The sequence below is a fragment of the Macaca fascicularis genome, chromosome 11 (assembly GCF_037993035.2).
Source record: "Macaca fascicularis isolate 582-1 chromosome 11, T2T-MFA8v1.1".
NCBI classification, from domain to species: Eukaryota; Metazoa; Chordata; class Mammalia; order Primates; family Cercopithecidae; genus Macaca; species Macaca fascicularis.
Window position 1 is genome coordinate 140072033 of NC_088385.1, and position 27778 is coordinate 140099810.

Genomic DNA, 27778 nt, shown 5'->3' on the forward strand with positions numbered 1-27778 from the left:
TCTATTTTTATTTTTTTGAGGAACCTCCAAACTCTCCATAGTGGTTGTACTAATTTACATTCCCACCAAGAGTGTACAGGTGTTCCCTTTTCCCCATAACCTCACCAGCATTTATTATTGCTTGTCTTTTGGATAATAGTCATCTTAACTGGGGTGAGATAATATCTCATTGTAGTTTTGATTTGCATTTCTCTGATGATCAATGATATTGTGTACCTTTTCATATACATGTTTGCCATTTGTATGTCTTCTTTTGAGAAATGTCTATTCAGATGTTTGGCTTTTTTTTTTTTTTTTTTTTTTGAGACAGGTTTCACTCCTGTCATCCAGGCTGGAGCACAATGGTGCAATCTCGGCTCACTGCAACCTCCGCCTCACGGGCTCAAGCAATTCTGCTGCCTTAGCCTCCCAAGTAGCTGAGACTACAGATGCATGCCACTGCATCCGGCTGACTTTTGATATGTTTTGTAGAGACGAGGTTTCGTCATGTTGCCCAGGCCAGTCTCCAACTCCTGGGCTCATGCGATCCACCCACCTCAGCCCTCCAAAGTGCTGGGATTACAGACGTGAGCCATCGCCTGGCCATTTTGCACATTTTTAAATCTCGAAAGGTTAATCTACAATAGTGGTATTATCTGTGGGAGTAATTGGGGAAGCTGCATATCTTGTGACCAATCTACATCTTAGAATTCAGGCTCCTCTCCTCCCCCCAGCTTTGTGGTCTCTCATAGGTTTACAAAGGCAGTTGAGTTTTGGAAAAGGGTTATCATTTAAACTATAACCTAAGTGTCTTCCAAAGTTAGCTTGGCCTAAGCCCAGAAGAGCCAAAGGCGCGTGGGGTCGCGGGTTTGATTAGATTAGACCTCCCCCACGGCAATAATTTTCTCACTGATATAATTTTTGCAAAGGCAGTTTCATTATTGGTGTGGTTCTATTTATTTGTCTTTAACATCTACTATAGTTTCTTCTTTATGAAGTTGGTTACTCTATTATTTGGTGCACTGATTTCCAAACTGTTATTTAACCCTACGAATTGCAGCTTTTAGCTTTACAAAGCGTCCTTTTTTGCTGTGCCTTCTGGTCTGAACCCTATCTTGTTTGATATCAAGACCTCAGCACGCCTGCGTCTCTGCTGGGGTCAGACTCTGACTCAGTTCTACAGGCCCTGGGAAACTGGGGTGCTCCAGAAACTGGGGTGCTCCCTGGGAAACTCCGGGCTCCGAGGATGGTACTGAACCTGGCGCAGCCGGGGGAGGGTGAACCAGGTGCCGCTGACGGAGCCCCCTCCCAACCTTCCTTTCCGGTCAGGCTGTGCCCCTCTCCAGATACGCTGCAGCCGGAAGTCAGGCCCGTAACTAGGGAGCCTTCGCCGAGGATTGTGGGAGATGTAGTTTTTCCGGGCGCTGTCGCGTCCTGGCGCATCGACGCATGACGCACTTCCGCGTGCGCCACACACCCTGTCTTAGTCGGGTGCGCGCGTGCGGGGCTGTTTCCGGGTTAGACTCAGTGGACCGAAATCTGGCCAGTGGGTGAACCTGGCTAGCCTCTGTGACCGCGGAGGCGCGGAGCTAAGCGGCTGGGATTATCCGGGGCAGACCAGGGACTTGACCAGCTAAACACCTCCGTCGGTTCGGGGCGTGGACGGAGCCAGGCTAGCCGCCTGCTCTCCCGAGTCAGGGCTGCTGAACGGCACAAATCCATCGGTGCGACTCCTGGTACCCAGACCGGGAGGCCGTCTAGTCACGCGCGCTCCGCGTTGGGCGAGAGCTGAGGAGCCGGCGTCCCTGCGAGCGACTCAGCCCCGGGACGGTCAGGTGCCTGGGGCCCAGGACGCACCTGTCTTCGTGCGGACGCATCCCTCGCGGTCTCTCCGCAGCCCGCGGGTCCTGCCCCCTAGGCAGCGCACGAACGTGGGCGTGGGGATGGCCACCAGTTTCCGGACAGCTTCGTGCTGGGTAAGTAGAGACTTTCCGTGTTTAAAAGTCGACTGGATACTGAGGGTGGCCACGTTGATCTCTGCAGGGTTACTCCCGGGAACTGAACTCACGTTCACCTGTAATTGTGTCCATAGTTCACTAGACTACCCTCCCCGCCAAACCGAAGCTCCTCTAAAGCTCACCCAAGCTCTGGTCCTGCAGAAACGTGCCTCGTGGTAATCTGTGACGGGCAATTATACAGCACTTCATTGCCAGCTGCGGGCCCTGAAATCTGAGGATCCTCCATCTTTTCGTGTTTTCTACAGAAAGTTGTCTTACGCAGACCGTTGGAACTTCGTTGGAGAAATTACCAGTTCCTCCTCTTTCGTTTGGCCAAATGCTTGTTTATGGAGTGTCTTTTTGTGTGCTGAACTCTAGAGCTGGTGCTGGCAATGCAGAGATAAGTTATGTATGTTCCTGATTTTAGAGGAGCTTTGGTTTGGTGGGGAGGGTAGTCTAGTGAACTGTGGACACAATTACAGGTGTATGAGTAGGGAGAAAAGGCTAGGAGCGGAGCTCGAGAGTCCAAGAGGTAAGGGGCGGGCCAGGGGATCATCTGGACTTTATGAATGATTGACGGAGTGAACCAGAGGGGAGACTTTACAAGGGACTTGATTGCCAAATCCATTGCACTCGGTGAGTGGTGGCGACGACGTTGCCGGATGTTGTGCTCTGCCACTGAGCTATACAGCTGGAGACTAGGAAAGCTGTTAGAAGAGGGACCCTGGGAGAGACTTTCGCAGGTGTTGAATATCCAATGCCTATATTTCAGCCTGTAACTCACATGGGAGGTCTAAACTGGAAATATCTAAAGACACCTTACTGTATTCGTGGAAGCTCAGAGTGTGACCAACTAGAACCCTCAAGAGGACCGAGGTGAGGACTCAAGTTAATGAAAGGAAAGGACACAGTGAGGAAGGCTGTGGTGCTAAAGAAGTGAGAGAAAGTTAGGAGTGGATATTTCCCCCCTGTGAGTTTGTTCCTTTGTCAGAGATCAGTTGACTATATTTATATGGGTCTATTTCTGGGCTCTTTATTGAGTTCTGTTGGTCTATTTGTTCTTTCACTAATACCACACTACCACACTGTCTTGATTTTTGTAGCTTTAAAATAAGTGTTTTTTGTTGTTGTTGAGACGGAGTCTCGCTCTGTCGCCCAGGCTGGAGTGCAGTGGAACAGTCACAGCTCATTGCAGCCTCGAACTCCTGGGCTCAAGGGATCCTCCCGCCTCAGCTTCCTGAGTAACTGGGATTACAGGCACGTGCCACCACATCTGGCTAATTAATTTTTTTTTCTTTTTTTGGTACAGATAGGGTCTCACTGTGTTACCCTGGCTGGCCTGCAACTCTTGGCCTCAAGCACTTCTTCCTCCTTGGCCTCTCAAAGCATTGGTGGGATAACAGGTGTGAGCCACCGTGCCCAGCCTATAAGTCTTGAAGTCAGGTTCATTCTCCCAACTTTATCCTTCTGCTTCAGGATCCTGTTAGCTAATCTAAGTCTTTTGTCTGTCTAAATTTTATAATCAGTTCGTTAACATCTGCAAAATAACTTGCTGGGATTTTAACTGACAGTGCATTGAATCTGTAGATCAGGCTGGGAAGAGCTGAAGTCTTGAATATTGAGTCTTCCTATCCATGAACATGTTATATCTATCTAGTTCTTAGTTTTCGTTCAGCAGTGTTTGGTAGGTTTTCTCATATAGATTTTATATAACATCGTTATATATTTTGTTAGACTTACGCCTAAGTATTTCATTTTTGTGTGTGCTACTGTAAATGGTATTGTGTTTTTTATTTCATATTCAGCTTACACCTGTGTACAAGAAAGGGGTTGACTTTTGTACGTTAACTTTGTATCCTGCTGCAACCTTGGTATAATCACTTAGTTCCAGGAGTTTTTTGGTGATTTTTTTTTTTTGAGATAGAGTCTCTCTCTGTTGCCCAGGCTGGAGTGCAGTGGCGCGATCTCGGCTCACTGCAACCTCTGCCTCCTAGGTTCAAGTGATTCTCCTGCCTCAGCCTCCCGAATAGCTGGGACTACAGGCTCGTGCCACCACTCCCAACTAATTTTTTTGTATTTTTAGTAGAGATGGAGTTTCACCATGTTAGCCAGGATGGTCTCGATCTCCTGACTTCATGATCCGCCCACCTTGGCCTCCCAGAGTACTGGGATTACAGGCGTGAGCCACCGTGCCCAGCCACTATTACTATTTTGAACAGACTAGGTCAACTAAGAATAAGAAAAATAGCTAGGCATGGTCAGGTATGGTGGCTCAGGCGTGGTAGCTCAGGCCTGTAATCCCAGCACTTTGAGAGGCCAGGGCAGGTGGATCACGAGATCAGATGTTCAAGACCAGCCTGGCAAACATGGCGAAACCCTGTCTCTACTACAAATATAAAAATTAGCCAGGTGTAGTGGTGCGTGCTTGTAGTCCTGGCTACTCAGGAGGCTGAGGTATGAGAATCGCTTGAACCCAGGAGGTGAGGGTTGCAGTGAGCCAAGATCGTGCTACTGTACTCCAGCCTGGGTGACAGAGCGAAACTTCATCTCAACAACAACAAAAAAAGAAAAATAGCTAGGCATGGTGGCTGACGCCTGTAATCCCAGCACTTTGGGAGGCTGAGGGCAGGAGGCAACTTGAAGCCAGGAGTTTGAGACCAGCCTGGGCAATGCAGAGACCTTGTCTATACAAAACAACAACAACAACAAAAAACCAAGTGTGCTGGTGTGCACCTGGAGCCCCAGCTACTTGGGAGGTGAGGTGGGAGGATCACTTGAGCCCAGGAGTTCAAGGCTGTCGCACCACTGTACTCCAGCTTAGGCAACAGAGTGAGACCGTCTCAAAAAAAAGATAAGAAAAAAGTTTTAATTTTACTTTCACTTATTCTTTCTTTGATGTTCTCAATTTTTAAAATGTATATCTGTGTCCGGGCCTGGTGGCTCCTCATCTCTGTAATCCCAGCACTTCGGGAGGCCGAGGCGGGCAGGTCATTTGAGGTCAGGAATTCAAGACCAGCCTGGCAAACATGGCGAAACCCTGTCTCTACTAAAAATATAAAAATTAGCCTGGTGTAGTGGTGCGTGCTTGTAGTCCTGGCTACTCAGGAGGCTGAGGTATGAGAATCACTTGAACCCAGGAGGTGAGGGTTGTAGTGAGCCAGGATCATGCCACTGCACTCCAGCCTGGGCAACAGAGTAAGACCCTGTCTCAAAAAAAAAAAAAAAAAAAAAAAAGTTGTATCTGTTTCTGACCTGTATTTTCCTTTTCTGCCCAGTTAAGGCAAGTTTACTTGTAACAACAATAAATTATCTTAGTTTTTGAGAAAGTCTTTCTTTACTTTTGAAGGATAATTTTGCAGGGTACAGAATTCTGTTTTGATGGATTTTTTTTTTTTTCTCTAAACAACTTAACTGTTCACTCCATTTTCCTGCTTGTGTGATTTCTGTAGGTAAGGTATTTTTTTTCCCCTCAGGCTTATCTTTGATTTTTTGTGTTTTAAAAATGGCATGCCTACATGCAGGTTTTTTGGCATTTATCTTCTTGGTATTCTCGGATTTTCCTCCATCTGTGATTTGGTGTCTGACATTACTTCAGCAAAATTTTCAGTAATTATTGTGTCATATATAGATGCTCCTTGACTTAATGATGTGGTTACATCCTGATAAACTCATCATAAATTGAAAATCTCTTTGTCAGAAGTGCATTTTTGACTTATAATATATTCAACTTATAATAGATTTATCCAGGTTGAGCCTCATTGTAAGTTGGGAATGTACTGAATGTGTATTGCTTTTGCGCTGTTTGTAAAATTGAAAAATACTGAGTCAAACCACCATGCGTCAGGCACCGGCTGTCTTTCTTCTGTTCTTTTCCTTTCCTTCGGGTATTTCCATTGTGCATATCTGTACCTTTTATGGCTGTCCACAGTTCTTGGATATTCTGTTCTTTTTTTTTTCCCCAGTGTTCTCTTTGCTTGGAGGTTTGATTTTTTCGCTCAATCTCATGCTGTCTACATAATACATAGCCGATCAAAGGCATTCTTCACTTCTGTACAGTGTTTTTGATCACTAGTATTTCTTTTTTTTTTTCTGTTTGTTTTTTTTTCTTGAGATGGAGTCTCGCTCTGTGGCCCAGGCTGGAATGCAGTGGCTGGATCTCAGCTCACTGCAAGCTCCGCCTCCCAGGTTTACGCCATTCTCCTGCCTCAGCTTCCCGAGTAACTGGGACTACAGGCGCCCGCCACCTCGCCCGGCTAGTTTTTTTGTATTTTTTAGTAGAGACGGGGTTTCACCGTGTTAGCCAGGATGGTCTTGATCTCCTGACCCCATGATCCACCCGTCTCGGCCTCCCAAAGTGCTAGGATTACAGGCTTGAGTCACCGCGCCTGGCCTCTTTTTTTTTTTTTGAGATGGAGTCTCACTTTCTTGCCCAGTCTGGAGTGCAGTGGTGCGATCTGGGCTCACTGCAGCCTCCACCTCCCGGGTTCAAGCCAGTCTTGTGCCTCAGCCTCCTGAGTAGCTGGGACTACAAGTGTGCATCACGGTGCCTGGCTAATTTTTGTATTTTTAGTAGAGACAGAGTGTCACTGTGTTGGCTAGGCTGGTTTTGAACTCCTGACCTCAAGTGACTGCCTGCCTCGGCCTCCCAAAGTGCTGGGATTACAGGCATGAGCCACTGCGCCTGGCCTGCCCATGTATTCTTGCATGCTGCCTACTTTATTCACTAGAGCCCATAACATACTAATCATAGTTGTTTTAAGTTTTCTCTGATACCTTCAACATCCCTATCATGCCTGGTTCTGATGCTTCCCCTGTCTGTGTGTGCTTTTTTTTTTTTTTTTTTTTTTTGAGACGGAGTTCAGGCTGGAGTGCAGTGGTGTGATCTCAGCTCACTGCAACCTCCGCCTCCTGGGTTCAAGCGATTCTTCTGTCTCAGCCTCCTGAGTAGCTGGGACTACAGGTGCACGCCACCGCGCCTGGCTAATTTTTTTATTTTTATTTTTATTTTTTATTTATTTTTTTTTTCTTTGAGATGGAGTCTGCTCTGTTGCCCAGGCTGGAGTGCAGTAGTGCTCTCTTGGCTCACTGCAAGCTCCACCTCCTGGGTTCACGCCATTCTCCGGCCTCAGCCTCCCGAGTAGCTGGGACTACAGGCGCCTGCCACCATGCCCGGCTAATTCTTTTTGTATTTTTAGTAGAGACGGAGTTTCACCGTGTTAGCCAGGATGGTCTCGATCTCCTGACCTCGTGATCCACCTGCCTCAGTCTCCCAAAGTGTTGGGATTACAGACGTGAGCCACCGCACCCGGTCATTTTTTTATTTTTAGTAGAGATGGGGTTTCACCATATGGCCAGGCTGATCTCGAACTCCTGACCTCAGGTGATCTGCCCACCTCGGCCTCCAAAAGTGCTGGGATTACAGGCGTAAGCCACTGTGCCTGGTCACCCTGTCTGTGTTTATTTGCCTTTTAGTATTGCCTTGTCCCTTTTTGTTCGTGGCTGGACATGATGTACTGAGTAAAAAGATTTACTTTTAATAGTACTTTACTAATATGGTGGTGAGATACCGGGAAAGGGTGAGCATTCTGTAGGCCCCTGATTAGGTCTGTCTCTTTGTGAGCCTGTTCCCCTGGACTCCGAACCTCACAAGTATTTCCCAGGCCACCCCCACCCCATCCCTTAGATGGGACAGGATGGAATTTGGTATATTCTTTCCTCAGGTTAGTTAGGCTCTGACAAAACCTTAGTAGATTAGGCTCTGGGAACCTGGTTGAGCTCCTGAAAATAAAACTCAGAAAAGCTTGGGACCTCGTCTCCCTCCACTCCTACCATAAGTGGGTCCCCCTGGACTTTTTTTTTTTTTTGAGACGGAGTCTGGCTCTGTCACCCAGGCTGGAGTGCGGTGGCGCGATCTCGGCTCACTGCAAGCTCCACCTCCCGGGTTCACGCCACTCTCCTGCCTCAGTCTCCCGAGTAGCTGGGACTACAGGCGCCTGCCACCATGCCTGGATAATTTTTTTGTATTCTTTTAGTAGAGACGGGGTTTCACTGTGTTAGCCAGGATGGTTTCGATCTCCTGACCTCGTGATCCACCCACCTTGGCCTCCCAAAGTGCTGGGATTACAGACGTGAGCCACCGCTCCCGGCCCCCTCGGACGTTTTAACTTCAGACACGTACACACCTAGCCTCTGGCAATTTGTCAGTTGCAGTTCAGGTATTTCTATCCTGACACTTTCTCACAGAGGTTTGTGCTCTGGTAAGTACTGTGTTTCTGCCTGTCTCTAATTTTGGGGACAGTGGTTTGCCCTGTATTTTCACTTCTCTTTCAGATCTAAGAAGAGTTGTTGATTTTTCAGTTTGTTAAGCTTTTTACTTGTTGTTAGGACAGAGTGGCTGCTTCCAGGCTCTTTACATGCAGAACTGGAACTATTAATTTTTGATGATACAGTTGCTATTTTTCTACATTCTCTTAGAACACAATTGTCTCTTATAACCATCCACCCATCCCAATCCCCTTTCTCTCCTCGGAGGTAATCGGTTTGGTGGATATTCTTCTAGGTCTTTCCCTATACATTTTTAATGCAGATGTTTATATCCTTAAAATGTTTGTGTTGGTTTATTTTTGTGAAGTTGTATGATATTCTGTTGTATGAACATTTCATAGTTTGTCTCTTGTAATCATCTATTATCAACATCAGTGTTTAGGTTGTTTTCAGTTACGGGCTATTTTCAATAACACTACTACGAATATTTTTGTACATTTCTTTTGGTAGACATCAGCTGTCATTTCTGTTAGGCACATACCAGGATTTTTCAGCCTCAGCACTATTGACATTTTGGACTGAATAATTCTTTGTTGTGGAGGAACGTCCTGTGCATTGTAGGTTGTTGAGCAGCATTCCTGGCCCCGACCCATGTAGGTGCCAGCAGCACTGCCCCACTGTGACAACCGTAAATGGCTCCAGACATTGTCAGATGCCCCCTGGGGGACAAAATCTCCCTCTTACCCGTTGAGAACCACTGGGCACGTACTTACGAGTGACACCGTTGAGTCACCGTGTACATACATTGACATTTAGTACACACTCTCGGTTTTCCAAAGTGGCGAAATGACTTCACATTCCCAGTACCAGGAATTGAGAGCTGCATTTGCCCTAAATCCTTTTTTATTTTCGTGGAAAAGAGGTTTTCCACTTTTCAAAAGATTGCACCACTGTAGTTGATGTGGGTGTGTTGCGTAGGCGTTAGCAGTATTGCTCTCACCATGTGCTCACTGGACAGTAGCACAACCCCACGAGAGGGGTGGTTTGCTCTACATCCTTAACAGGCTTGTGTTGGCCATTGTCCCGCTGATGCTCATTTCAGGGATCAGTTGTTCGTTTCTAAATATCTCCTTGTTTTTTTTTTTTAATTCCAATTCTCTTTTTATTCTCTTTATATAACTTCTCTGTATTTTAAATACTTATATAGTTATGTATTATGATAGTTATTTGTAATATTACTTGTCTGCTAACATCGTCTGGATCATCTGTGCGTCTGCATCAATTATCTGCCTATTCCTTTTGTCAGTCATATTTTCCTGCCTCATGTCTCAAAGTTTTTAATTTTTTGCTGACATTGTTTTAAAAGGAATAACCACAGAGGCTAAAGTTTACTGTTGTGGGTTTTTTTTGAGATGGAGTCTTGCGTTGTCGCCCAGGCTGGAGTGCAATGGCGTGATCTCGGCTCATTGCAACCTCCGCCTCCTGGGTTCAAGCAATTCTCCTGCGTCAGCCTCCCCAGTAGCTGAGATTACAGGCGCCCACCACCATGCCTGGCTGTTTTGTATATTTAGTAGAGATGGGATTTCACCATGTTGGTCAGGCTGGTCTCGACAAACTCCTGACCTCAGGTGATCCACCCACCTTGGCCTCCTGAAATGCTGGGATTACAGGGGTGAGCCACCACGCCTGACCTTACTGTTGTTTTATATCAGAGGATATTTCCCCTTTTCTCTGTCATGCAGTAGGGGAATGGCTGATCACTTCAGTTTAAACAGGAATTGAGCTGTTTAGGGGCTGGACTCTATTACCTGTGGCTTCGGGTTTCTGGATGGTGTATTTATTGCAGGCTCGTCTCTACTGGTACTTTGTTTCTGGAGCACCTTGAGGCTGTGGGAGACTCAGTCTGCCATTCCAACCCAGCCTGCAGCTTCTTGCACTGACCAGCACTCAACACATGTCCCATGGGGAAAGCTCACTGCCCACTGGGGCGCATCAAAACCTTCACTGGTTTCTCTTTCCCTATCCTAGTCCTCTGTCTGGGCTGGGCTCTTCCTTCACTGCCCTCAAGCTGAGCAAATGACCCAGGTGGGCAACAGCCAGCAATTTTAGCTCACCTAAGAGCAGCTCTTTTCTCTCTGTAATTTTAGTTTATTTAGTCCTCCTTTCTTCCACAGGTCTCTGGTTTTTTAAAAAGATAAGAGTACTTAAAATTTTCTAGTTGTAGCAGCAGTAGTCCAAGCATATGATTTTATTTTACATTAACGAGAGTTAGAATTATTAGATGAAATACAATGAAAATTTTTCTTGGTATTTTCATTGAGAATTTATCAAATTTGCAAATTAATTTGTGGAAAATTAATATCTTTAATTAATTAATTTATTTGAGACGGAGTCTCACTTGCTTTATCACCCAGGCTGGAGTGCTGTGGCACGATCTTGGCTCACTGCCAGCTCTGCCTCCCGGGTTCATGCCATTCTCCTGCCTCAGCCTCCTGAGTAGCTGGGACTACAGGCGCCCGCCATCACACCTGGCTAATTTTTTATATTTTTAGTAGAGACGGGGTTTCACTGTGTTAGCCAGGATGGTCTCAATCTCCTGACCTCGTGATTCGCCCGCCTCGGCCTCCCAAAGTGCTGGGATTACAGGGGTGAGCCACTGCGCCCGGCAAAATTAATATCTTTACCATATAAGTCTACTCATCATAAACATGGCATATTGCTTCAATCTCTTCTGTACTTACATATTTTATCATGTGTATTTTTTGTTAGGTTTTCCTGCATTTTAAATATTTTTATTTCTAAGTACTTTCTAGATTTGTTATGATCATATAGGCATTTTCTTATTATATTTTCTAGTTGGTTACTGCTAATGTACCAAAAAGCTGTTCCTTACTGATTTGTTTAAAAGTGCTACCCTGTTGACTTTTCTTACTGGTTCTCATGATTTTTTTGTTTGTTTGTTTCTTACAAAGAAACATTTGATAGGGACTTCCGAACAGAAGCCATGTCTGTGTTTCAGGTGGTAGCAAGACAAGATGGTGGATCCCTGCACCCCCAGACCCAGGGCATCTAGACCATAGGGAGGGGTGGTTCAGAAGGGATGTGTAGACAGTTGAAGTATGGTTACATCAAGGTTGTTTGACCTAAGGGTAGGATTTATGGTAAGTACCTGCTCTGACACAAGGAACAACAGATGAACTGGAAATCTTCCAGGCCTTCCCAGAACAGGAGTTCATCAGAAGCCCACGTGGTGGATGAGCTTCCAAGCTGGCTTTGGCCTTCACACTTCACCTCCCAACCCAGCTTTTCTATCTTAGGCACCCTCCTCTGAACCTTAGGGAGGGTGCTTGATATGGCATAGCTTTAGCAGCAGTGCATTGCAGTGGAAAACACATCAGGCCCAGGAGGGGTGTGTTGACATTTTCCAAATTAAGGAGATTCACAGCGTTGTTGAATCATTTCTGGTCTTCAGGATACTATGACTTTGGTTTTCTCAGATGAAGTAAAACAATGAGAGATACATAATAATTTGAATAGTAGAAATATAATGCCCGCAAGGATTACAAACGAAAGAGAACTTTTGATTGTGCCGGAACAACAGCAGCAAGTAACCTATTCCGTTAATGGGCCAACTAAAAGTATCATGAAGAAAACGAAAGCCTCATTCCTTTTTCAGGACTTCTTGTAGCCAGGAAATAATTCAGAATTAGCCCAAATTATAGGCAAATAACAAAAACTCAGAACAGCAATCAGAATCTAAAATTTTCTGTCTCTAGTTTTCCTACTTCTACCAAGAATAAATCATAGCAGGACCAATTTATTTGCAAATAAATTTTGGTCTCATACTTGGCCTGGTTATTTGCATAAGAATGGCAAGAATAGTGACCAGCCATGTAGGCTTCTTTTAAGTTGACTTTACTGGAGCTTCTTTTTTTTTTTTTTTTTTTTTTTGAGACGGGTGTACTCTCACCCAGACTAGAGCGCAGTGGTGTGATCTCGGCTCACTTCAGTCTTCGCTTCCCGGGTTCAAGCAGTTCTCCTGCCTCAGCCTCCTGAGTATCTGGAATTACAGGTGCCTGCCAGCATGCCCGGCTAATTTTTGTATTTTTAGTAGACAGAGGGTTTCACCATGTTGGTCAGGCTGGTCTCGAACTCCTGACCTCATGATCTGCCTGCCTTGGTCTCCCAAAGTACTGAGATTACAAGCGTGAGCCACCACTCCCGGCCTTGCTGGAACTTTTATAAGGAATTTTTGATTCGACTTTTTAAAAGCTTGGCCAGGCGCGGTGGCTCAAGCCTGTAATCCCAGCACTTTGGGAGGCCGAGACGGGTGGATCACTAGGTCAGGAGATCGAGACCATCCTGGCTAACACGGTGAAACCCCGTCTCTACTAAAAAATACAAAAAACTAGCCGGGCGAGGTGGCGGGCGCCTGTAGTCCCAGCTACTCAGGAGGCTGAGACAGGAGAATGGCCCGAACCCGGGAGGCGGAGCTTGCAGTGAGCTGAGATCCGGCCACTACACTCCAGCCTGGGTGACAGAGCGAGACTCCGTCTCAAAAAAAAAAAAAATAAAATAAAAAAAATAAATAAAAATAAATAAATAAAAGCTTAGAAGGCCAGAAGCCAACCCAAGGATTTGCCGCTCGACTGTGCTTGTAACACCTGTATGAATTCCTGTCTTCTCGAGATCCCAAAATACCATGAGGTTCCTGAGCCTGTTAGAAAGTGACATTCTTTACTTGCCACAGGTCAGGAATCTTTAAGGTGGACAAGGTACCAGGCCAGTCTTTCCAAGGGGCTTTTTATCAGCTCTGTAAATCCAACCTAAATTTCTCAAAGCAGCCTGGTTATATCTGAAAATACGCCATTCCATTTGAGGCCTTGATACAATAACCAGTCTTTCCAATTGTGTCCTTTTGCAAAAGAAAACAGATTCTTGCTGAACTTATATAAATAACCGTATTACCATAAGATCAGAATACTCATGAATAGTTTCCAGATTTTGGAGAAATCAGGTAGAGAGAAAGGTAAATTTTGCTCACAAAAACATACTTTACCCAATTGCTCTAAGCTGTAAATAACTCAGAAAGATTCTTGACTCTTCTTTAATCAGAGCAGCAGCCTTCCAAACAGGATGTCATGTGTTCACCTTGGAACTGCCATCCACAAGTCAAGCAGCTCTTTGCCAGTCGGGTGAGAGCTGTTTATCAGGGACTGTAGACTCCAACAGCTGTTTACATAGTTCCAGAGTCAGTGGAACAGAAGCCGTATCTGTGTCTCAGGCAGCTGCAAAACAAGATGGTGGATCTCCACCAGTTCTCATTTTATCTCAGCTGATTCTCTTAGTTTTTTTTGTTTGTTTGTTTGTTTGTTTGAGATGGAGTTTTGCTCTTTGTTGCCCAGGCTGGAGTGCAGTGACGTGATCTCGGCTCACTGCAAGCTCCGCCTCCCGGGTTCAAGTGATTCTCCTGCCTCAGCCTCCTGAGTAGCTGGGACTATAGGCGCCCACCACCACACCTGGCTGATTTTTTTGTATTTTTAGTAGAAATGGAGTTTCACCGTGTTAGTCAGGATTGTCTCGATCTCTTGACCTTGTGATTTGCCCGCCTCAGCCTCCCAAAGTGCTAGGATTACAGGCGTGAGCCACTGCCCCCAGCCGTCATGTGTTTTTAAAGGAAATGATTTTAATGGTTCATATAAAGTATGATATTTTCTTTTTCTTTCTTTCTTTTTTTTTTTTTTTTTTGTTGTTTTTTTTTGAGATGGAGTCTCGCTCTGTCGCCCAGGCTGGAGTGTGGTGGCACAATCTTGGCTCACTGCTAGCTCCGCCTCCCAGGTTCTCGCCGTTCTGCTGCCTCAGCCTCCTGAGTAGCTGGGACTACAGGCGCCCGCCACTACACCCGGCTAATTTTTTGTATTTTTAGTAGAGATGGGGTTTCACCACGTTTGCCAGGATGGTCTCGATCTCCTGACCTCATGATCCACCTGCCTTGGCCTCCCAAAGTGCTGGGATTACAGTTGTGAGCCACTGCTCCTAGCCAAAGTATGATATTTTCTATAGGTTTAGGGAAGAAACACTTTATTGTGTCAAGGAAATTCCTTTTACTTTTAGTTTGCTTTAAATTCTGAGTTTTGAAAGTGTTGTTTTTTTTTTTTTTTTTTTTTTTGAGGGGTCAGTCTCGCCCTTGTTGCCCAGGCTGGAGTACAATGGCGTGATCTCAGCTCACTACAACCTCCACTTCCTGAGTTTAAGCGATTCTCCTGCCTCAGCTTCCCGTCACCACACCTGGTTAATTTTTTTGTATTTAGTAGAGACAGGGTTTCACCATGTTGGTCAGGCTGGTCTCGAACTCCTGACCTCAAATGATCTGCCTGCCTCGGCCTCCCAAAGTGCTGGGATTACAGGCATGAGCCACCGCGCCCGGCCAAAAGCGTTGAGTTTTATCATGTTCCTTTTGTTATGTCTATTGAGATGATTGACAGTTCTCCATGAATGTGCTAATGTGACTTATTTTATTGTTTTTTGTTTTTTAAAAATGTGGACTATCCTTTAATTCATTGGATAAACTCTTGGTGTAGTTTGCTATGTACGTATGTACAAATACATGCTATGTGTGTATATATATATACACACACACACAGCATTAGATTTACTTTACTAATATTTTTAAGTATTTTAATCAATGTTAATCATAAATGAGGTTAGATTACAGTTTGTGCTGTCCTTGTTTTGTCTATAGGGTTGTGCACCTTTGTGTGATGCATTATACAGGTGTCCCATCATTTCACAGCTCTATGTCAGATGAAATATACTGGGAATTTTCTGTTCTTTGGATGGTGTTAGAAGTTTTGTTAGTGTGGAACTGTTGCCTTTTTGGGAAGAGTATACTTTTGATCCTTTGACTACTACTTCAGTTTTTTAAAATGAGCATCGACTAGTCTGTTTTCTTTTCTTTTTTTTTTTGAGATGGGGTCTCACTCTGTCATTCAGGCTGGAATGCAGTGTCACGATCTCTGCTCACTGCACCCTCCGCATCCCAGGCTCAAGGAGTCCTCCCGCATCAGCCTCTCAAGTAGCTGGGACTACAGATGTGTGCCATACTCAGCTAATTTTTGTATTTTTTTGTAGAGATGGGGTTTCACCATGTTGCCTAGGCTGTTCTTAATGAACTCCTAGACTCAAGTGGTCCACCCATCTCTGCCTCCCAAAGTACTGGGATTACAGGTATGAACCACCATGCTCTAGCCTGGTTTTCCTAATTCTTGCTGGGGTAATTTTGGTTACTTTTATTTTCATAGAAAAATCTCCACTTTAAGTTTTCCAGTTTATTGGAACAAATGTATAAAAAGTCAGTTCTGCTATTTTGTTTGCTTTGACGACATGAATTTGTTTCCACACTATTGCTATATTAAGGAACAATGTGAGCTTTCCATCTGATTTCAGATAACCCTCTTTCCACCACCATGTAATAACTGGTCATTTTCAAGGTAAAGTGTCATATTTATTGTAGTGTTTATATGTTTGTTAACCATTTAGCATGTATAAAACTGCTACTGTTTTTATCACGTTCTAGGTTCTCTTTTTGTGTGTCACCGGTATTATGCCTTTACCCCATTTTTCCCATAAGCCCTATGGCTTTTTATGCAACTGAATGGTGTGATGTTTTGCAGCGTGTGCATCCCGTTACAGTAGAACTGTTTATCATAATCTCTTGTGAAATTTTAAGTCTCTTAGAGTTTATGGACTGTTTCTTGGTCATAAAATTTTCTTCTAAAATTTTCTTTTGATCATGCTAGGTCAATTCAAAATTTTTACCATTATTTTGTATTTTATTTTTATTCTCTTATTTATTTATCCATTTTGAGATGGAGTCTTGCTCTGTCGCCCAGGCTGGAGTGCAGTGGCGCGATCTCGGCTCACTGCAGCCGCCACCTCCTGGGTTCGGGTGATTCTCCTGCCTCAGCCTCCCGAGTAGCAGGGATTACAGGCGTGCGCCGCCATACCTGGCTAATTTTTGTATTTTTAGCAGGACGGGGTTTCGCCATGTTGGCCAGGCTGGTCTTGAACTCCTGACCATAGGTGATCTACCCACCTCTGCCTCCCAGAGTGCTGGGATTACAGGCAGGAACCACCATGCTCAGCCTATTTTTATTCATATCAAGCTTAAAGAAATAGTAAAAGGCTTTAAATAAAATAGATAACAAGCCTCCTGGTCTACTTGCTGCTCCTGGTCTACCCACTCTTTGCTCTGCACCTTTCCTCGTCCATCCTGTGTCCCCAGAAGCAGCTGCTTTGGGCTCCATTTCCTCTTCTGGTGTAGACCTCAGCTTCTAATATGGTCACATCAACGTGATGTGTTTCATGTTTCTTCTCCCTCAGATTTAAAGTAACCAGCTTGACGAGTGGCCTGAACATAATAAGGGCACAGTAGTGTCTTCATGTTTCTCATCACAGTCTCAGGCTTGCTCTGTCAGCCCTTTCTTCCCTAGTGGTCGTTGTGAGGAGAGCTGATGATGCTCTGATCACAGTCTTGTTTGTTATTAACTCTCAGTTACTTTCATGTATGGGAAAGTTCAGGCCACACTCTCACTCCAAGCTCTTGTACATCCTGTCATTCTAGCCTGCACAGGGGAGATGGAGGAGGCTTGTCTGTATTCCCACCCCATTTACTTGTTGCCCTCCGGTGGGGGCTCCTTCTGGGTTGGGATGGGAAGATCGGTGGTTAGAGGAGAAGATACAAAGGCCCGTGTTGTGTGGTGGTCAGTACCCAGTGTTATGACGGGCATCTGTGGGGTTTGTGGGGCTTGGTTAGAGCCTCTGACAGGGCTCTACCCAGCAGTTCCGTGATGTATGTGATTCTTTCTCTCACTGCTTGCAGACTCACCCAGAGGTCCACTCACTGCCTCTTCCCCTGGGGTCTCCCTCCTGCAAGTAGTGCTGCCGAGGAGGGGCCTGCTAATGAGCTCAAGTGTCAAGTTCAGGAATCTTCTGGGTGTTCTTTGGGCCCAGGGAAACAGTGCCCTGCCTGAGGTGAGCTGCAGGGAGACGGTGCCCTTCCTGAGGTGAGCTGCTGAGCCCTCACTCCCCTGCTGCCTTTTAAAAGTCCCCCTGCAGTCTCTGCCTTCAGAATTTTTTGCAGGAAAGCAGTTATCGGATCCTTGTTTACTTAAATTCTTAAGCACATGTCAGTTCCTTCTGAAAAGTCCCCAGATGTAGCCTGATCAGTTCTTGCAGACGTCCAGGTTGTGTGTGGGGCGCTTGCACAGTCCCCTTTTCTTGGAGCCCCTCGTGTTTGAGAGGATGGATACCGGCTTCCCATTATTCCCACGTGTTCCTAGCAAGGTCACTTTTCTCCTTCAGTGACTCACTTCTGTGGACTGCTTTCTGGTTGGATCTCCCCCATCTTCAGTCATTCATGGACCAGTTATTCACTATCTTCTTTCCTCCCTTTGTTATCCCCAGGCTTCTCCACCTCTTTAAAGGGGAAGTTCTGTAGTTTGCTTGGCCAGGCTGCTTGGTGTCCTCCTGGCCCCCCTTCTGTCTCTAAGCGTGCCACGGTGTCTCTATGAGGTTGTGTTCTGGCTCTGTCCCCACAGGATGCCCAGAGTCCAGCCACTGCTTATCATCCCCATCGCTGTCACCTTGGCCCAAGCCGCCTTCTTCCGTTGGACTAACACAGTTGCCTCCTAACTGGTCTCCCCGGTATCTCCTCTTACAACCCCCTCCGTCTTCCACAGCAGTCAGGGTGATCTCCTCAAAATACGAGTCAGAGCGAGAAGCTTTTCATTGCCTTCTCACAGCACTTGCATTTCTGCCCGGATATCATCTCATCAGAGAGCTGCCCTGATCCCCCTGTCTGAAACAGCACCCGTGCCTCCCTCTCTCTCATGACCCTGTCCCTTACCTGCTCGGATTTTTCGTTTGTTTGTTTTTTGTTTTGAGACAGAGTCTTGCTGTGTCACCCAGGCTGGAGTGCAGTGGTGCGATCTCTACTCAACTGCAACCTCCACCTCATGGGTTCAAGCGATTCTCCTGTCCCAGCCTCCCGAGTAGCTGGGATTGCAGGCGTGCACCACCACATCACGCTAGTTTTTGTATTTTTAGTAGAGACGGAGTTTCACCATGTTGGCCAGGCTGGTCTCGAACTCCTGAGCTCAGGTGATCCGCCCGCCTTGGCCTCCCAAAGTGCTGGGATTACAGGCGTGAGCCACGGTGCCCAGCCTGGATTTTGTTAAGAGTACTTAGCACCACTGGCGTGTTAGGTAGTCATGTGTTGGCTGAGTAACACCCACCCTGGAGACCCTAGGTGGGTGGGACCTGGGAGCCTAATTCGTATACTGCTTTTAGCTATTTTCAGTTCACACCTCGTTGTCCTCATGCAGGATGACTGTTCCCAGAGCTTTTAGGGCTTCTGTGGGAGAGATGGTTTGCTGTGCATCAGCTTACCTCTGGAGAGCTTCTGCTCAGGGAAGTCAGTTACCAGATTTTTGGCTTACTGTTTATTAAAAATTTATCAAAATATCTTACTGGCTTCTGTTTACGTAGTTCCCTTTTTTTTTAGAGGTGTGTTTGTGCATGCTATATTCCTGTATGTAATTTAAATGAGTCTCAGATAGAGGAGGATACTGATATGACGTCATGTTTAAATCTTCTCTCCATTCTCTCTGTTCCTACTTTCAAATCACATTTAGTCTCCACCTCAACCTCCCTAATAAATCTTACAGCTTTGTAGGTGTTTTGATTTGTGAAATTATATATTGTAGAAAAGCCATCTAGCATAGAAGAATCATGGCCGAGTATTGGTGAGCCAGTAGGGATGGTGACCCACGCGGAGGTGCCTGAGCAAGAGGCTCTTTGTCAGTCGGTTTTTTCTCTACTGTTTTGGAAGCTCTACTTCCTCTGCGCTCCCTCTCTACATTTTAGTGCTCGATTGTCTCTTAAGTCATTCGCAGACCCACTGAACGTTTCCCTTTAAATCAAAGTCTATACAGTTGCATTTTCTCTTTTCCCAAGTGAAAGATGTTTCTTTATACCTTCATTTTCTATGATTCTCATCTATTTGCATCACACACATGCTTAAGTCATATAGCTGATAATAATTTTAGTTCAGATGTGTTTGAATCAATATTTAGATTTACGTTCTGCTGCTCCACCAATTCTTTCTGTGTCTTAATGTTGTCTGTATAGGGTGTATTTTTTTTTTAATTTAAAAAAGTTGTTAAATTTTTTTTTAGAGACAGAGTCTGGTTCTGTTGCCCAGTGTAAAGTGCAGTGGCACAGTCATGGCCAACTATCGCCTCAAACTGCTGTGCTCAAACCATCCTTCCACCTCAGCCTCCTGAGTAGCTGGGACTACAGGTGTGCACCACCATGCCCACACGTTTTTTGTTACTTGTAGAGATGGGGTCTAACTATGTGACCCAGGATAGTCTCAAACTCTTGGCCTCAAGTAATCCTCCTGCCTCAGCCTCCCAAATGCTGGGATTATAGGCATGACTACCACACTTGATGGATATAAATTTTCCAGGTGCTTGTATATTTGAAAATGTCTTTTATTTTCCCTTATTCTTGCGTTTTAGTTTGGCTGGTATAAGATTTCAGCATCAGCATTGTTTTTTCTCCGTACTTTATTTCTCTCCCACTTTCAGGAAACATTGTTCTTTCCTTTTAGTTGGTTATCAGGTGTTCTCTATTTACTTTATTTTCAGACGTTTCATTACCATCTGCTTAAATTTGGACCTTTTTTTTTTTTTGGTTGACTTATCTTGCATTTCAATTGGTAGGTTTTTTATCACGTGAACTCCTGTATTTGTCTTCACTCTGGGAGAATTTTCAGGCCGTATTTCTTCGAACATTGCCCTATTATTTCTCTTATTTATATAAACCTACATTGGCAATTTTTCTATAAACTAGGAAAATCATTCCAGACTTATTTATTTATTTATTTGAGACAGAGTCTCGCTCTGTCGCCCAGGCTGGAGTGCAGTGTCATGATCTTGGTTCACTGTAACCTCTGCCTCCCTGGTTCAAGCGATTCTCCTGCCTCAGCCTCTTGAGTAGCTAGGCTTGCAGGCGCCCGCCACCACGGCTGGCTAATTTTTGTAATTGTAATAGAGATGGGGTTTCACCATGTTGATCAGGCTGGTCTTGAACTCCTGACCTTGTGATCTGCTTCCCTCAGCCTCCCAAAGTGCTGGGCTTACAGGCATGAGCCACTGTACCCAGCCTCCAGGTTTATTTTGTAGTCTAGCTCTTACCTGTTCACCCATTGTAGCCATCGCTATGGTTTGAATGTATCTTTCAAATTTCATATGTTGGAAATTTAATTCCTAAATTTATTCGTTGATGATATTTGGAGGTAGAAGGTATTTAGGATTTGACAAGGTCATCAGGGCAGGGACCCTATGATGGGATTAGTAGCTTTATAAGGATAGGAAGAGAGACCTGAGCTGGCATGCTCCCTGTCTCTCATCATGTAATGCCTTCTACCAAGTTACGACACAGCAAGAAGGCCCTCACCAGATGCCAGCACCATGCCTGTGGGCTTCCCGGCCTCCAGAACCTTGAGCTAAATGAACATTTTTCTTTATAAATCACCCAGTTTCTGGTATTCTGTTATAAAAATAGAAAACAAAGACAGCAATCTTTTCTGTGCCTGAAATATTTGCAGTTCCTTGAATTGACCAGGCTCTACCGTGTGTTCTGTGTGATGCTTGCTCCTGGTACAGGGACTGCAAATTATGTTCCAATCTATTTTTTTTTCTTTCTTTCATAATAGATTTGCCAGTTTTTCAGTTGGGCATATACAGAAACAGACTCCATTTCTGAATTTCCCTGCTGTTCCCTCCCAGCCCCCACTCTTTGCTGTTGCTTAGAATGCAGATGTGATGACTAGAGCCATCTTAGACTGGGTTGCCCTGGAAGTGGAAGCCGTGTAAGGTGGAGCAGAGATGGAAGCCCCAGACCAATTGCCTTCAGACTCCTGCAAGTAGAAGGATAAACTCTCTTGTTTATCCCCCTGTTCTCAGTTGAACCTCATCCACACACCTCCTGAATTGCCCTTTCCACCCCAACTTCTTGAGGAACACATCATGAATCTTCTAAGACTACTTGAGTGGCTCTCTTCATTCCTGTGCAAAATGTACCCTGGATGTTTTTACCAAGGACTCAGAACACCTTATTTTGTTTGCATGTATAAATGTTCATTCCTATCTACAAGATAGAAAGCTTCTTGAAGACAGAACTGGATTTTATTCGTCCTGAAATCTTCAGGACCCAAGAGAGTACTGGCAAATAGAAGCTCCTTGATTGATTTTTTTTTTCTTTTTTTTCTTTTGAGATGGAGTCTCACTCTGTCGACCAGGCTGGAGTGCAGTGGTGTGATGTCGGCTCGCTGCAACCTCTGCCGCCCGGGTTCAAGTGATTCTCCTGCCTCAGCCACCTGAGTAGCTGGGATTACAGGTAGCCTGCCACTGCGCCTGGCTAATTTTTGTATTTTTAATAGAGACAGGGTTTCACCATCTTGGTCAGGCTGGTCTTAAACTCCTGACCTCGTGATCCTCCTGCCTTGGTCTCTGAATGTGCTGGGATTACAGGCGTGAGCCACCATGCCCAGAACTCCTTGATTGATTTTTAATTCTCTCACAGAGTAAACGCTAAACCGGACACAGGAAATAGTCGGTAGAGGAACATTTTTCCCTTCCCAGTTCCTCTGCATCTTTTCCACATCACCTAATGTAACTGCATCCAATTGAACAGGGTGTGTGTTATTTCAGGGATTATTGTCGTTCAAGGATATATCTATGGAATTCACCTGGGATGAATGGCAGCTACTGGATTCTACACAGAAGTACCTATACAGAGATGTGATATTGGAAAACTATCATAACCTGTTATCAGTGGGTAAGTACTCCGTCTCAACATCACATCACTCAGATAGTGAGTAATAAATTGCCATCCCTTTTTTTGTTGTTGACCTACTCTGGGATCTCTGAAGTGCTTAATGATTATGAACTTGAACTTTAGGGGTCAAATTTCCTTCGTCCCTATTTGTCCCTCACTTCCTAATTGTAATCTTTCCCCAAGTGAGATGAGCACTTTTACTCTGTAGCTCTTGATTCCTCGGTCCTGTCCCTAACAGCCTGGTCCCCACCCTTTGTGATTTCCCATCAACAGGGTATCATGGTACCAAGCCTGACTTAATCTTCAAGTTGGAACAAGGAGAAGATCCATGGATAATAAATGCCAAAATTTCCAGGCAGAGCTGTCCAGGTGGGTGAGTGAGAATGAGGAAGGTGGGAGGCATGGGAGTGAGCTGGTGAGTACCTGAGGAGTGGGCACTCGCAGTGTTGTCTTCAGAAATTCTTCTGGAAGTCCTTGAGCTACTGGAGCTGACTCAGGATGAAGCCAGGAGCTCCTCAGATAAGGAAATCGCCGTCACTCTTCATATATTTGGGTTTTCTCCCCCTCACTGTTGAGAGGCAGGCAGGCCCCTCTTCCCTGAACTCTGCTCCAGGCTTGCTTTTGGGTAAGTTTGCCTCCTCCCCACGGTCATGGTCATGGGTTTCATTGGGCATCGAGACCTTTAGGGGATTTCTTTTTCCCCTCACTTGGTGTGGCTCGTGGCCCTCTATTTCCCTTTCTTTTATTTCCTCCTTTGCCTTTCACAGTTAAATCCCCTAGACTTGACTCACAGTCTTAGCCCTGATGTCCCCTGTATCTTTGAGTGATTTTATACACCTTCCACTTCCCTTTTGCGTTGTCCAGAGGGGTATTTTTTCCAGTTTGGGTCTCCTCTCCTATGTTGTAACTGTCGAAAGACTCTTCCATTCTGAAGGTTTAAGCTTTCACCCCAGTGTTGTAACATCAAAATTGAGGTCTTTCTCTTTGGCACTTGAGTCCTGGGTTTTACCTGCCTGTAGGCGCGCTACCCCATGCTTTCCCAGACTTTACTCTCAGTTTCAGAAATGGGGATTTCCTTCTAAAATTACCACTCTTCCTCAAAAGAAATAGCCAGAGTCCTTCATTTTCTTCCACAAGTTTCTGTCTTAGTGTTTCCATCTCTAAGGAGCAGTGCCATCTTGCCATTCAAGCTGTTGACTCCTCCCCTGCTATGCTCCCACATCCAGTCCCTCAGCAAATCATCTTAGTTCTCTCCCATATGTTCCAAATTTCCTCAATTCCAGACATGTGTTAGGCCGTTCTTTCATTGCTATAAAGAAACACCTGAGACTAGGTAATTTATAAGAAAAGAGGTTTAATTGGCTCAGAGTTCTGCAGGCTGTATGGGAAGCATGGCAACATTTGCTTCTGGGGAGGTCTCAGGTAGCTCCGGTCATAGTGGAAGTCAAAGCGGGAGCAGGCACATCACATGGTGAAAGCAGGAGCAAGAAGAGGCGGGGAATGTGCCACATAATATCAAATGACCAGATCTCACAAGAACTCACTATCATGAAGACTGCACCAAGCCATGAGGGATCTGCTCCTGTGATCCGGATGTGAACACTTCCCACCAGGCCCCACCTCCAGCATGGGAGATTATAATTCAACTGAGACTTGGGCGGGAATAGGTATCCAAAGTATATCAAGAAGTGTAGTTCAAATTATCTCATTCTGGACTCCTGCAATAACTGTCTAAAGTATTTCTCTGCCCTTTTCTTACTTTTTACAGAACAGTCAAACTGATCTTTTAAATGCAGAAGACTGAGATTTTCTGTAATTAAAAACCTTTAGGCTGGGCACAGTGGCTCACGCCTGTAATCCCAGCACTGTGGGAGGCAAAGGCGGGCGGATCGCTTGAGCTCAGGAGTTTGAGACCAGCCTGGCCAACAAGTGAAACCTCATCTCTACTAAAAATACAAAAATTAGCTTGGTGTGGTGGCGAGTGCGTATAGTCCCAACTACTCAGGAATCTGACATGGAGGATCACTTGAATCCAGGAGGTCTAGGCTGCAGTGAGCCAAGATTGCTCCACTGCACTCCAGCCTGGATGACAGAGCAAAGACCCTGTCTCAAAAAAAAAAAAATCTTAGAAATGTAAAGAACTTTTTGCCATGGTTTTGAATAATTTGGTTCTGCTTTCATTCATTCACTCAGTGGGTTTTAGCTATCCTGGCCTTTTTCTATTTCTTAAACTCTGTCAGTCAGGCTTCCTCCTCAGGAACTTTGTACTTGGTGCTGTGGCACGATCTCGGCTCACTGCAACCTCTGCTTCCCGGGTTCAAGTGATTCTCCTGCCTCAGCCTCCCTAGTAGCTGGGATTACGGGTGCCCGTCACCATGCCTGGCTAATCCAAGTGCCAGTTTTAAACCTCTATTTTAAAAACTATTTTTGATTACTGGCAATTTGCTGCCAGTTTTCACAAGGGGCCTATTTTGGTCTGTTTTGATTCAGTTCCCTTGCCCCCATGCTTGGCCAGTATTTCTTTTGAACCAATGTGGTAGACTTGTTACCAAAAGAGAAAGGTTGATTACATGACAGTCCTAATACTGTTTAATTCCATATCAGGTTTATGTTATGATTCAAAAAGGTATCTTTTGTTTGTTTTTTGTAGATGGGTGGGAAGAATGGTACCAGAACAATCAAGATGAGCTTGAAAGTATTGAAAGAAGCTATGCTTGTAGTGTGTTGGGAAGACTTAATCTGAGCAAAACCCATGATTCTTCAAGACAGAGACTCTATAACACACATGGGAAAAGTTTGACACAAAACTCAGCTTCAAGCAGAAGTTATTTGAGAAGGAATTCTGATAAGTTTCCTGGTTATGAAGAACCATATTTTCTTAAGCATCAAAGAACTCATAGCATAGAAAAAAATTGTGTGTGTAGTGAATGTGGGAAAGCTTTTCGTTGTAAGTCACAGCTCATTGTACATCTCAGAATTCATACAGGAGAGCGGCCTTATGAATGCAGTAAATGTGAAAGAGCCTTCAGTGCCAAGTCAAACCTTAATGCTCATCAGAGAGTTCATACAGGAGAAAAACCCTACTCATGTAGTGAGTGCGAGAAGGTCTTCTCTTTCAGGTCACAGCTCATTGTCCATCAGGAAATTCACACAGGAGGGAAACCCTATGGCTGCAGTGAATGTGGGAAAGCCTACAGTTGGAAATCACAGCTTCTTTTACACCAGAGAAGTCACACAGGAGTGAAACCCTATGAATGCAGTGAATGTGGGAAAGCCTTTAGTTTGAAGTCTCCATTCGTTGTACACCAGAGAACGCACACAGGAGTGAAACCACATAAATGCAGTGAATGTGGGAAAGCCTTTAGGAGTAAGTCCTATCTCCTTGTTCACGTCCGAATGCATACAGGAGAAAAACCCTACCAATGCAGCGATTGTGGGAAAGCCTTCAATATGAAGACACAGCTCATCGTACATCAGGGAGTTCACACAGGAAATAATCCTTACCAATGCGGTGAATGTGGGAAAGCCTTTGGTAGGAAGGAACAGCTCACTGCACATCTGAGAGCTCACGCGGGAGAGAAGCCCTATGGATGCAGTGAATGTGGGAAGGCTTTCAGTAGCAAGTCATACCTTGTTATCCATAGGAGAACACACACCGGAGAGAGACCCTATGAATGTAGTTTGTGTGAGAGAGCCTTTTGTGGAAAATCACAGCTGATTATACATCAGAGGACTCATTCAACGGAGAAACCCTATGAATGCAATGAATGTGAAAAAGCCTACCCTCGGAAGGCATCACTTCAAATACACCAGAAAACTCATTCGGGAGAGAAACCTTTTAAATGCAGTGAATGTGGAAAAGCCTTCACTCAGAAGTCATCTCTCAGTGAGCATCAGAGAGTTCACACTGGAGAGAAACCGTGGAAGTGCTCTGAATGTGGGAAATCCTTCTGTTGGAATTCAGGGCTTCGTATACATCGCAAGACTCATAAATGAGAAATCGGAATGATGCAATGTGAGAAACTGATGTTCAGGAGACTTCGGATAATATAGACAGGATTTACAAGCAGGAGGCCCTAAAACTACACTCATGTCAAAAATCAGAGAGGAGAGAGACCAATCATATTTGGGATGAGTGTAAAAGCTTTCAGAAATAAGTTGCAAATCTTTGTAGATGAAAATAGTGGAAGGAATGCGGAGCAATAAGTGTATCAGATGTTGTAGTATCATCATGAAGATTCAGAGAATTTACACGAGGAACACCTTATAAGTCCAATAAATTAGGGAAGCATTTTCCCGTTGAAAGTGTGTTCCATGGAAAGTCACATTCCAGATTTGAAGCTGTGTTTTTGTAAAATAAAATCTCATTATGAACAGTTGACTTTTCATGGTGGAGTATAAAGTTGTTTTTTAAAAAATATATAAATAAAGTAATGTTCAGGAAAAACAGGGAACAGATTCTTAAAAGTTAAGGGATATTTCATATGACTTCCCTAAGTTAACACTGAAAAGTATTTCTAAAATTTTTAGTATTTTATATTTTAATGTAACTTGTTCTGTCTATCTAACTATATATATATATATTTGATAGTTTGTGGAATAATATCCCCCAGTATTTTCCATATTAAATGCTAATTGTCTTTTCTTTTTCATAAGCAGATCTGGTGTTTATTACAGGGCTGCCGCTTAAGAGAACTCATTGTAATGAACGTTTATTATATTTTGCAGTTCCGTGCCTGTTGTCCATTGATTGACATGAGCACCCTTGTTTTCTCTGGAGAAATACCTCCCCTCTCTGGGGTGCTTCCTGTGGTAGTGTCTTTCAGGTATCCGTTCCACTAGCTACAGGTGAGCATTTTACCCATTGTTGGATAATGGTAATCTCTTTTTCAGAATTTTGAGTCTGTAATTCATTCACACGTGAACCAGAAAATGTGGGAACTCATTCAATCTTGTCCCAGAATTCTGTTGAGAACATCCATTCATTCTGGCTAATTGATTACAAGAATAACTGTGGATACTATCCCTTTAGAACCTGCTTCTCTGATCTTCTGTTGTTTCCTCACTTCTCAATAAAAATGTCTTTTACTTTTTGTTGTTTGGGTTTTTGTTTTTTTTTCTTAAGAAGAATGACTTTCTATTTCTTTTTTATTTTTTTGAGACTAAGTTTTGCTCTTGTCCCCCAGGCTGGAGTGCAATGGCGTGATCTCAGCTCACTGCAACCTCCGCCTCCCAGGTTCAAGCAATTCCCTTGCCTCATCCTCCCGAGTAGCTGGAATTACAGCTGCCTGCCGCCATGCCTGGCTAATTTTTGTATTTTTAGTAGAGACGGGGTTTCACCATGTTGGCCAGGCTGGTCTTGAACTCCTGACCTCAGGTGATCCGCCCACTTCAGCCTCCCAAAGTCTTGGGATTACAGGTGTGAGCCACCATGCCCGGCCGGCTTTCTATTTCTTGTAACCTAAGGGCTTTAACTGATAAGTTGTTGCCTTGGTAACATGTAGTTGACAAAGTGGGGTATATGATTTAGGTTTGTCTGTTTTTCCTGAGACAAGAAAATCCCATTCTTGTTTATATTTGAAGATAGCAACTTTTAGCCCATCATGTGAACTAGTGTTATTGTTTCTGTACAC

The 27778-nt window shown here is 44.6% G+C and overlaps 1 protein-coding gene across 11 annotated transcripts; it reads left to right on the forward strand.

The window, feature by feature from the left end:
* The first annotated feature begins 1459 nt into the window (after positions 1 to 1459).
* Positions 1460 to 27238, forward strand: ZNF26 (zinc finger protein 26). 11 transcript variants are annotated; one of them, XM_074008516.1, is made up of 7 exons: positions 1460 to 1955; positions 2243 to 2385; positions 2749 to 2852; positions 21022 to 21227; positions 22019 to 22145; positions 22419 to 22514; positions 24796 to 27238. In XM_074008516.1, exons 5-7 carry the CDS (start codon positions 22046 to 22048, stop codon positions 26139 to 26141), a joined length of 1542 nt encoding a protein of 513 aa, XP_073864617.1. In that variant the 5' UTR covers positions 1460 to 1955; positions 2243 to 2385; positions 2749 to 2852; positions 21022 to 21227; positions 22019 to 22045; the 3' UTR covers positions 26142 to 27238. The 11 variants fall into 11 exon arrangements, with proteins under 11 accessions (XP_073864617.1, XP_073864616.1, XP_073864615.1 ...); XM_074008515.1 differs by lacking the exon at positions 2749 to 2852; XM_074008514.1 differs by lacking the exons at positions 2749 to 2852; positions 21022 to 21227 and having other exon boundaries at positions 2072 to 2385.
* Positions 27239 to 27778: the final 540 nt, after the last annotated feature.